Source organism: Boleophthalmus pectinirostris, unplaced genomic scaffold, assembly GCF_026225935.1.
Source record: "Boleophthalmus pectinirostris isolate CB_2022bp ecotype Guang Dong unplaced genomic scaffold, ASM2622593v1 HiC_scaffold_12, whole genome shotgun sequence".
NCBI classification, from domain to species: domain Eukaryota; kingdom Metazoa; phylum Chordata; class Actinopteri; order Gobiiformes; family Gobiidae; genus Boleophthalmus; species Boleophthalmus pectinirostris.
In genome coordinates, this window is record NW_026571018.1 from 35386480 (window position 1) to 35398769 (window position 12290).

Consider the following 12290-nt stretch of genomic DNA (forward strand, 5'->3'; position numbering starts at 1 on the left):
TAATTGTCTGTCTGTTAATGACTAATGACTAATTGTGTATTGGAGGAATCAACTCAGTGTTGACAATAATAATAATAATAACTATGGAAATAATAACGGTACATGTCACTTAATCTTTGGATTGGTGTTTAAGCCTCACATTTATTCATGCACCCAAAAAGTGACAGTTTAAGAAAATGTTTTATTAATAATAATAATAATAATAATAATAATAATAATAATAATAATAATAATAACAATAATATATAATAATAATAAAAAAATATTATTATTATTATTATTATTATTATTATTTTATTTATTTATTTTTTATTTTTTTTATGCACAGTTGTGTATGTGCCTACCTTTGTAAAGTGCATTAAAAACAGTGTGATGCATTAAAAAAGTGCACATGGGAAGTGGAATAGGTCCTTGTTTTGCCAAATTTGATTTAGATTTATTTTTATTTTATTGACTTATTATTGTTTTTATTTATTGATTGATTGGCTGGTGATTTTTATGTAAGTGTAATTTATTTATTCATTTATGTTGTTTACTACAGACATACTACATACATTACTATTTATTAATATTCCTCATCCCATCCCCATCAGAGCAACAAACCCCCATGGAATTATATGTTATATGTATGTGAGATGCCATTTAAAAAAAAAAAAAAAAAAGGAAGTTTATGCTTCGGTAGTTTGCAGTAATAACATGAGTGGAGTCCAGACAGAGAGGTGTTCCATCAGTGATTATTGATATTTTGAAGAGATTCTGCTGAGATATGAACCATGAGTTGTGCTTTTTTCATTCACATATGTTTAACACACAAATCCTGCATTTATAGTTCTCTCAAACCAAAAAACACCTTGTGATGTCATGGGGTAAAGCAGGAAGTGGTCCACTGTGTTTTTAAACTCCATCCACCTTCACTAGAATCATTTTGATAATTTCACCGCTGGAATACCATTCTCTAATGAACAAAAGGTAAAAGAAAACTACCACTTTATGACATCACAAGGTGGATCAGAGCATTCTGAGCTTCAGAGATGTAGACAGACTAATAATAAAGGATTACTTTAGGTAACAGGAGGAGGTAACACTATTATAACATGGCTTAAAAACTGGTAAATAGTCACATTTTTCTAAAGCACTTTTCCACCTTCAAGACACTCAAAGTACTTTACACTTTACTAAGAAACCACTGGAAATCATTAGGAGGTGAGGTGGGTTCAGCGTCTTGCCCAAGGACACAACTACAGCATACATTTGTGGGAGCTCTACCAACTGAGCTACTGTCGCTTAAAGCTCCCATGAATCATTTTTGCGTAATATAGGACCTATAATAATAAAGTTAATGAAGTTTTTGAAGATTTTTTGGCGTCACGAAAATCAGACTTCCATGTTATTTTCTGCACACAGGATGGTCGTATAATGGAGAGATAAAAAAAAAAAAAAAGAAAATATTGTTGCCTCCAGATACATTGAAAAGCCTCAGATCCAACTTGATGCTTGCAGGAGGATTATGCCCAATGAAATGTCACAATGTTGAACAGTACAAAGTCTTAATCCTCCAAAGAAAACACCGGATCTGTGAGGGACCACAGAGCAGCGATGGGCTCAGTCACGCTTACTGACGAAGGCCCATTCAAATAATCAGACTTTGTAGCTGCGGGGCCGTCGGATTGTCATGTCTTTAATCCCGCACTTTCTCGCACAATCAGAGTACCAGTGATGCGCTTTGATTTGTCAATGGTGATGCCAAATCTGCCGTAATATTTGAAAGCGAGCGTGACAGGTCTTGACAATTTTCTAATTTCTGCTTAATTGTGTGGGATAATATCTTTTGTAAATATAATGATAGTTTTGCATCAATCAAGACGCAATTTGCGGAGAGAAGTTGTTGTTGAAAGTGACAGGAAATAGAGATCTTCTTTTTCATTTCATTCACCGTTCGACATTTTCTGATACCTGAAGCATGATTTTTTTTAGAAAGTAAAGGTGTTTTCTTTTAATTGTACTTGTCATATTATGATTTCAGTAGGGCTGGGCGTCATTAAGTAGTTGCTGATACGATACATACCTCGATACATAGGCCACAATACGATACATATCCCGATTCAGTGCACTTTTGATTCAATACGATATATTTCAAATCGATTCTATACGGTTCAATAAAAAATAAAGGCTAAATCTTGACTGTGATACTAAAAGTCTTTGTTAAATCACTTCTTGTGCAAAGTTCATATGAAACACAAACATTTTAATCCTCCAAAACAGTGAAAATGTCAAATGTGTCGCATAAACGAGTTTCCTTCCTCTAAACAAACAACAAAACTGTAGCTGTAACAAAATAATTTAGTAAAATATACCAAAAAAATACTCTTGGTGATGTATCGATACAGCAGTCCACGATATCGATACTGTATCATCACTTTAAACGATACGACATATCAGTATTTTGATATTTTTGCACACCCCTAGATTTCAGTGTAGATTAGAGAAGTTTTGGCTTAGTGTAGACAAAAATTATGAAATTTCTCAACATAAAATTTGAACAGACAAAATAGGTCAGTCAGAAATAGCCAAATTAAACCTTTGTCTCTTTGAATTCTTAACTACTTAGTCCCAGCCACAGAAGAGAAAGGCCAATAATTTAGACAAATTTGAATACACAAATTAATAGGAAATTTATAAAAATGAAAAGGAAAGAATAAAATGAATAAAATGACATCTAGATGACGAAAACTGGGGCAGTTTTCCCAGATTCGAGAGTCCAGAGTCGTCATCTGCATGTTTGCAAACATCTTCAGATTTTGCTGCACTGGAAAAAAAAATAAAAATATCTCGCTAAATTAAAATGACTTAAATTAAGAACATTTTATTTTATTGAGTAGATTCAATAGAATCAATAGTTTGACAGTCATTCACCAATGGAACAAGTGTGTTTTTCTTAATTCAAGCAACACTCAGTTTTGTTTCTTATTTTAATTGCAAAAAGTTGTTGTTTTTCTTATTTTAAGTGCAGCAAGATATGTTTTCATATTTTAAGTACAAAAAGTCTTGTTCCACAGGCAGATGATTTTACTTGTGAAGTGAAATTTACTCAAATCATGATAAAACTTTAACTTTTTTTTTCTTAATTCAAGTCATCTTAACTTGGCTGAATTTAAGATGAATTTTTTGGGGGGAGTTTTTAAACACATTCAGCATGTGCACTTAAAAGTTCAGCAATTGAAATTTTGAATAAAAATGAACTCAAACATGTTTTTTTTTTTTTTTCCAGAGGTCAAAATTCAGCAACATTTAAAATACAAAATCTAATTAACCAAATGATCTTCCATAGTTTTGGGTTTGAGCTAAACTTTGATGCCTGTGTATATGAGCTGCTACAAAATCCTAAAAGAAAATAATAATACGTACAGGTCAAAATGAGAAATTCATTCATTTGTCAGCTGGGTAAAAGTTTATTTGGTCAAATATTTGTCATCTCTAAAAGCTCATCTTAATTCTGTCTTCTTCAGTTCTGGTTCAGATCTGTCTGGTGGACACTTCCTTATATCTGTCTAAAAATGAAACTAACTGGAACTAACACTACTCTGTTTACACAGTTTCTGTTTGTTAGCTAGGCCCAGTGTTGGGAAGGTGACTTTTAAAATGTATTCCCCTACAGATTACAGATTACATATCCCAAAATGTAGTTTGTAACGTAATCCATTATGTTATTTAAGGTGAGTAATGTAATCTGAATACTTTGGATTACTTGATTTGCTGTAGAGAAGCAAAGACTAGAATATCGTAACATAAAATGTTTTGTCTGCTAAATGAAAATAAAAAGCCCAGTCTTTACTTAACCGTATTAAAAATATTATTGATAGAAGAGGAGACACGTCCGCCCAGCATGGTTTAGTCCTGTTAAATCCTGTTTTAGTCCTGGTTTAGTTGTGGTTTTAGACCTGGTTTAGACCTGGTTTAGACCTGGTTTAGATCTAGCTAGGTTTAGTTTTATTAGACCTGCTTTTAGCTGTTTTAGTCCTGATTTAGTCTTGTTTTAGTCCTGATTTAGTCCTGTTTTAGTCCTAGTGTTTAGTCCTGGTTTTAGAGTCCTGGTTTTAGACCTGGTTTAGACCTGGTTTAGTTTCCGGGAATGAGTGGAATTAACAAAGTAACTGTAATCCAATTAACCACTCACTGAAACAGTAACTGTAACTGAATACAGTTACTCATAATTTGTACTCTGATTATGTAACACTGGTACATGTAATCTGTTACTCCCCAACACTGGCTGGGCCTACTGAACTTGCACTGAGTGTGGGGTCGTATTAGCAGAATCATTCAGGGTCATAATGGAGCTTTCACACCTCTGGGCCTGACCTGGACATCACTTTTGTTTTCTTGTCTTGTTTTGATTTTGTTCTGAGAATATAATTGTAAATAGGAGAAAGATGGTGTCTGAGTCCTCTGTTTCTGTTCAAAGGTGGACTGTCTTTCCTAACAAAAAATAGTTTCTATAACTTCCCTCTCAAACCAAATCTTTTCTCAGAGGAGCCCTTGGGTTTTAGGTGGCGACGTACAGCAGACTGAGGTCCTGTGTTGCTCTCTCGTCTGAGTTGGTTCATCCTCTTATGAAGTGGCTGTTTTGTTTCTCTAGTGTAGCGCTCACTGCAGTCTTCACTACACTGAATGGAGTAGAGCACATTATTTTGTTTGTGGCTCGGTGTTTTGTCCTTTGGCTGGACCAGATTCTGTCTTAAAGTGTTTGTAGGTTTGAAATCGACCGGGATTTCATGTTGTCTGAAAATCCTCCAGGCATAAGCATATAAGAAATAGTTACACCGTTTCTCTTGGGTTCTGATTCTTTAGCTGCTACTGGTTTAAACTCATGGCTACACGTGTGAGGCAGAGTGAGAAATGGCCCTAAGGGAGACAGAAAAAGGACCCCAGAGCCTGCTTAGAACCTGCTTTAGAAACTGCTTTAGAGGCATTTCGGGTAAATGTGTAAGAAGTCAGTTTTAATAGAAATCGACCACCCCTGCCTGGAATCCAAAGCACTTTCCCTGACGAGTGGAAAGACACACGCGTTCCAGATTCTGTGTTTCTTTGAAGCAGATTTGACTTTTTAACCTCTATAAACCCACTGAGACAAAAGGTCAAGGCCAATGTTTACTTAAATAGTACAATTAAAAACAGATGCCATAACCCCAAGGTGCTACTCCGTAAATAGGAATAGGAATTAAACACACGTAAGAGGCTGAATTAAGTTTTCTTTATGTTAAAATTAAAACAACTGGACAGATCTTCAACTATAAAATTACTGAATTTTGGTTGTTCAAATTCAGAACAAAGAATTCAGAATGTTTGTTCACCTACTTTACATGTCTGTGGACTACTTCCTGTATCAGAAGTGTCACGAGATGTGGCAGTGACGTGTCTTGTAGGCGGCTTTATTTCATAGATATAGATCAGTAGAGCTCACGTTCAGGTCCTTGGTGTTAATACCACCGCCATCTTGGTACAGGACTTCCATGGTCTAAAGTGTCATGGAACAAGTTTTCTCACAGTATCAGTGAGCGAAAATGATGGACTTTTGTGCTGCATATGGACTGACCCAGGACTGAACCAGGACTAAACCAGGACTAAAACAGGACTACAACAGGACTACCAGGACTAGGACCTAAACAGGACTGAACCAGGACTAAAACAGGAGGACCCACTGAACCAGGACTAAAACAGGACTACAACAGGACCGACCCAGGACTGAACCAGGACTAAACCAGGACTAAAACAGGACTACAACAGGACTACAAACAGGACCGAGGACCAACAGGACTAAACAACCAGGAACAGGACTCAGGAAACCCAGGACTAAAACAGGTAAAACAGGACTAAACCAGGACTACAACAGGACTACAACAGGACCGACCCAGGACTGAACCAGGACTAAAACAGGACTACAACAGGACTAAACCAGGTCTAAACCAGGACTAAAAGAGGACTAAAACAGGACTAAACCAGGTCTAAAACAGGACTAAAACCGGACTAAGCCTGGACTAAACCAGGTCTAAACCAGGACTAAAACAGGACAAAACTATATCCAAACCAGGACTAAATCACGTCTAAATCAGGACTAAACTAGGACTAATCTTGGAGTTGAGTGAGAGAACCCCAAGCTCGTATGGAGCAGGGTGTCCCCAAAGTGTGATCGGGCGAAAGATGGAGGCTTTGTTGACACATTTGTTCCAATAGGTGGCGGTACTCAATGCCAGATTTACCGTTCGATATCTGTGGTTTTACTTGGTTTTGTCAGACAGGAGGGGACGCTTATGCCCCCAACTGCCTGACTCCCGTGTGTGATATGGTGTATGCTCCCTTGTTACATGCTCCTTGGACGTTGTTTGTGGATCTCGATGGCCTCTCTGATCCAGCGCTGGTATTTGTTGCTTTACAAATTCCTTTCTTAAGTCCATGTCTTATGTTTAATCCCCGATGTTGTCGTTCTTGTGTCTGCTGGAGCGGTCAGACCTGTTAGAACACCCACATCGCTACAGTAGACGTGGCTGCAACAGAAAAAGCATCCGACATAAATGAATGAATTAGATCAAAACAAAAACACTCTGTCTTATTTGACTTTCTCTGTGTTTCCAGGTGCATCGCCGACTGACAGACTGAGGAACCTGAAGTCCCCCATCAGGTCCCCGGTCCCCAAAATGGGAAACCCGATCCCCAGCCCTTCCCCTGGACTCCAGAATCTGCCCCAGTGCACACGCTGCTGCACCGGCATTGTGTGAGTGTTTCAGCCTGGACAGACTTCGATACAAACCAATGACCCATACACAGTGTAAACATAAATGCTGGGGCTTGGACCAAATTAGTAATCTTGTAGTTCTCAGTCTTGTCTCGGTCTTGATGGTGCTTGGTCTCGGTCTTGTCTCGGACTCGAGGTCTGACACTCGATGAGTTTGATCATATTTCATTACGGCCAGTAAATGTTCAGAGGCTGCTAAATATCACCGCAAAACCAGTAACATAATGTAACTATAAATGTTATGAACTTGAAAAAACTGACTTTCTTCACTTTGAAGCAGTTTTCTGTAAAGTGCCAGTGGAAGCGGGATTAAAGAAGAGGTTCTTAAACTGGGTGAGGGTCCAAAAAAAGGGGCACAGAGTGTTTAAGTTCAGTACAGTTTGCTTGGATTATTTTAAGCCTAAATGAACTGGACAAAATGGAGATAGATTTCTAAAAAAATTGATATAAATGCGCCAAAATATGAATAATTGTAGGAGATGACAAAAATTGTTCTTGTTTTGGTCTGCTTTTGTCTTGGTCTTGACCTTTAAAAGTCTTGGTCTTGTCTCAGTCTCGACTCTCAGAGGTCTCGGTCTTGTTCTGGTCTCGGGACCCTGTGGTCTCGGACTGGTCTTGGTCTTGATTAATGCGGCCTTGACTACAACACTACAAATTAGGTTGAGGTCTGCAATTCCATGTAGGGGGAGAATGACATATTTGCTAGGGAAAATCTCTCATGTTAGACTCTGGTGATTAGAGATGGGAAAAAGTGAAGGTGTCCAAACTGTGATACAGACCTAACGTTAATCTTCAAAGCTTTATTATGTAAAAGATGGCAAGGCAAACCTATTAAATGCAACTGTTTGGGCAGTTTGACGTGAATAAATCCCTCAGGACAAAAGTGTTCAGTTTAACAGCCGGCCAACTATTCAACATTTACGCTTTTGTTTTGTGAGGCTGGTGTGTTGTGATGAATTTTACTTATAAAGTGTTTTAGTGTTTTTAATACACAATGACCTACAATACATTTTACATCCCCCTTTACAATTTTCACTTCTGGCTGTCGACTCAGTGACACCATTTCTACTAAAGTGTAAATTCCAAGTGCCCCTGCTCTTGTTGTTGTTTAATATAATAGTTCTGTGGTGGCAAACTATAAAACATTTTCCACGACCGTAATGCACACTTCAGTCATAAGGATCTGGAGACATGACGCACTCAAAAGTAGGTGAGAAAATGTATAAGGGAAAGTTTGGTTTAGTCTGCTGCTTTTGTCAAACACATAGATTCAATTTCACTTCATTATTGTATTCTGCTGCAGTGCTAAATCTAGAAAGAGTAGAGGAGTAGTAGTAATAATTGTTCACATTATTTTTCTTAACAATTGACTTCACTGACTTGATTAACAGCTTTCAAATATAACTTTTTTGCTAAAATCATACTCATCAGTCTGTGGCCCTTTACTGCATCTATCAAAGTATTTACCTTACTTTTTTTTTTTTTATATATAGAGAACATTTCAACAGCAATGCTTTCCAAATACTTTCCAAAAAAAGTGGGGACATATTAACATGTTTACAAAGAGTGTGATAAAATAACTAATCTGTGTCCTTGGAATACGACGTAAACATGTTCAAATCAAATAGAGCTTTTACTGATAACAACTGTAACGCTGATTTCATTCTAAGTACAAAAAGAAGATGTGCTATTTATGTTTCAATGTGGTGTTTTGGTTCTAAATCAGAAAGCAGATTGAGCCTCACACACTAGTCTCTCATTTGGGTTGCCAGTTTCCATCCGGTTGGTTTAATCCTGAAAAGACGAGTCACTATCTAAACCCCGGCACCTCCAGCCAAGCATTAATCAGGACTAGTGGAACAAATTCTGAGCGTTCACGTGAGTTAGGACATTTCCATCCATCCACTGAGAGTAACTTGTGTCCCCAGTCTGCAGGTTAAAGTCAGGATTCTATGAGGAGTGGTTCATAAGCAGAAGCACAGTTTAATACCAGTTAAATAATAATGTGTCATTACCTTTTATATTAATATATTGTTTGTAAATAAACATTTAACATTTATGTGATGTAAAAATACTTATTAATTAGTACAAAAAGACATTTAGTTAACTATTAACACGATATTAATACGATATTAGTTAATAGATTGTTTTGTATTTGTTTAAAACATTAATACACAGATTTCATACAAACAACTAATGTTTTGTTAATAATGGAAGATCTGTTAACTTGTGCCAAATAGGTATTTTAGTAACAATTATTAAATATTAATGAAGGGTTAGGTCAGGGGTGTCAAAATCAAATTCACAGAGGCCAAAATTAAAAACTGGGGCTAAGTCGTGGGCCAAACAAAATATTTATTGAAAAATTTCACAACAACATCTGCATGTTTTCTCTTCTTTTGGGATATGTAATTTAAAAAATGTTCTTATTAAAATAAATGTTTAATAATAGTTTTGCTTAAACATTGAATCCAGAACGAGCATAATATAAAATAATAACAACATTTTAAATAAATAATGCCTCTATAGTCTATCTGTAGCTGGCGGGTCAGCTCTAATACAGATTTGATATGATCTCACGGGCCAAATATAATTATATCATGGGCTAAATTTGGCCCCGGGGCCTGAGGTTGACATGTCTAGGTTAGGTAATGATTAGTTTGCTGTTTATTATGGCACCTTTTTATAAAGTGTTACCTAAATATGTGTCAATTCAAAGATTTAGATGCCTCTGATTTATGAACGGGTTTTTACATTAGAAATCAATTTACCTTTGTTAATTTTAAAGGTCCTATATTACGCTAAACTGACTCTTGTGAGCTTTTAGTCATGTTATAATGTGTTTACTTTGTCAAAAACACACCCGGAGTTGTGTTTTGTTTCATTCACACACTTTGAGTAATCCTGCTTTATTAGTCTGTCTGTGAGAGTTTTCTGTTCGACAGAAGAACTTCAATCTAAATCTGCAGGGTTTGTGCGTTAAACATACAACATGTGAATGAAACAAAACACAAGTCGAGGTCTGTTTGTGATGAAGAAACAACATTAGAACACAGATCAGAAAATAGCGTGATCTGGGCCCTTTAATATGAAATCAAGCAAAACGGCATTTCTAAATATACTCGAAGTGACGCCTCCACCCACACACATAGAGGGCGTCGTGCCAAGGAAACCAAATGCGCTGGTAATCCCTCTCTGTGCAGTAAAAGCAGCCACAGGTGAGCATGAGGTCATCGTTCACATAGGCGCCCATTGTAGACGCACAAAAACCTGTTACACCATTACAGCATTACATTCAATAGGCCAGTGTCAAGGGTTTATCCAGCAACACTGTGGTGTGGTGAAAATGTGACTCACTGCAGCTAAAGACAAATGGAACTCAGAAATGGACGGAAATCACTGACTCTGGAAGTGAAATTTCTGTTTTTTTACTCAATCAGCTGGAGTAACTCACTCTAAATATAATTAAAAGGCCTGTTCACGATTGTTATTGTGTTCCGAATGTGAAAACGGGTTCATTTTTAACAATTTGAGGTGATCCCAAGCTATCGTTTGCATTCAGAGCATCAGTTGTTCACCATGATGAGTTTGTAAGCGTTTTACTCAACATAAAGATGAGTTTTGACGCCACAGTAAAGCAGCTAGCATGCTTACACACACTTCCTGAAATGCTTTATGATGCTATATACATTCAGTCAGCATCCAGTGGACATATTTTGACCTTACACGTTTAACTCACAAATCCTGCATATGTAGACTCAGTTCCTCTCAAACAGAAAACACTGTTCTAGCTTGTGATGTCATGCGATAATACAGGAAGTGCTCCACTGTGTTTTTAAACTCCGTGCACCTTTGTCTGATTTTACTGTCTTAAAAAACAGACTCATTTTAAACAGTGGTGATCCAAAGTTACTTCTCACTTACCTTATACATTTTGAGCGTCAGTTGTGACACCATGAGTGCGTATACATGCACATCAGTAACCCGGTTATTAGCCATATCCCGGTTATGTCAGTATTCGGGTTACTGCGTTTACATGCGCACTGAGAAACCGGGATACTCATATTCACGTATACATGATCAAATGGAGTATCCCGGTTTCTTGACATAATCTTACAAATGCGCAGGCGCAAAAATTAACTTAAATCAATTTTATAAACCAGGAAAAATACAAACCGTGAGCTCCTTTAGCATAAGAAGCTATGGAGCTACGAGATCTCCCACAATCCACTGTGCAGATTCTTTATTAAAATCTTCTGCATAAATAAACTCAACTTTACAACATATAAACCATAAACACTATAGACACATCAGCCCGTTTGATCATATAATTCAGCTGTGATCACATTTGTTTACGTTTTACAGAAACGAAACTTAAGACCGTTTGGCTAATTAGCATAAACTGCTAGCGGCGATAAGAACAACTCGCTCCTTGCGCCGCTGATGCGATCAGTTTTTTTTTTGGACTAAATGACACGACTCTGTGGATTATGTGTGTTATTTCTGTGACAGAAGAGGCGCTGATGATGGTAAGTCTGTTCTGTGCATATAGAGTATAGGAGATAGTTCATGTTTTAGCTTTTCAGCATCACACAAGTGCAGGTCGTACGAGTGCAGATTGTACGTGTGCAGGTTTAGCGCAGCTCTTAATTTTACAGTCATTTCACTCATTTGGTCACTTTATTTATGTTGGTCAATTTATTTATGTCTCTACTGTTGTGGTGAGAGGCTGGAAAGTGTCTTTTGGACGCATGCGCACTCAACTTTATGTTGCAGTAACCGGGGTACTGCGTATACATGCCACAAGTATCCCGGTTACTATCGGAATAAACCAGCTACAGTAACCCGGTTTCTAATAACCGGGATACTGCCATAACCGGGTTACTGAAACCGGGTTACTGCGTATACATGCACCATCAAGAAACCGGGATACTCAAAAAACCCGATCATACCCGGGTTACTGATGTGCATGTATACACACTCCATGATAAGTTTGTAAGCGCTTTTCTCAACACAGAAGCCAAAGAAAAGTTTTGACGCCACAGTAAAGCAACTAGCATGCTTACACACACCTCCTGATATGCTTTATGATGTTATACAAACATTTTTAAACTCCGTGCACCTTCACCCGATTTTACTGTCTTAAAACACTTGAGAAGCAGACTCATTTTAAACAGTGGTGATCTTAACTTATTCCTCACTTACCTTATGCATTTAGGGCATCAGTTGTTCACCATGATGAGTTTGTAAGCGTTTTTCTCAACACAAAGATGAGTTTTGACGCCACAGTAAAGCAGCTAGCATGCTTACACACACTTCCTGAAATGCTTTATGATGCTGTGGACATATTCTGATCTTACACGTTTAACTCAAAAATCCAGCATATGTAGACTGAGTTCCTCTCAAACAGAAAACACTGTTCCAGCTTGAGATGCCTTGGCATGATAAATCAACTAGCATGCTTACACACACTTCCTGAAATGCTTTATGATGTTATACAGAC

The 12290-nt window shown here is 37.3% G+C and overlaps 1 protein-coding gene across 1 annotated transcript in view; it reads left to right on the forward strand.

The window, feature by feature from the left end:
- The window catches only part of pdlim4 (PDZ and LIM domain 4), a 175602-nt gene that overhangs the window by 154208 nt on the left and 9104 nt on the right, over positions 1-12290 (forward strand). The window contains exon 6 of the mRNA XM_020917906.2: positions 6628-6766. Within this exon, the coding sequence (XP_020773565.1) occupies positions 6628-6766 (139 nt within the window). The remainder of the gene's footprint in view (positions 1-6627; positions 6767-12290) is intronic.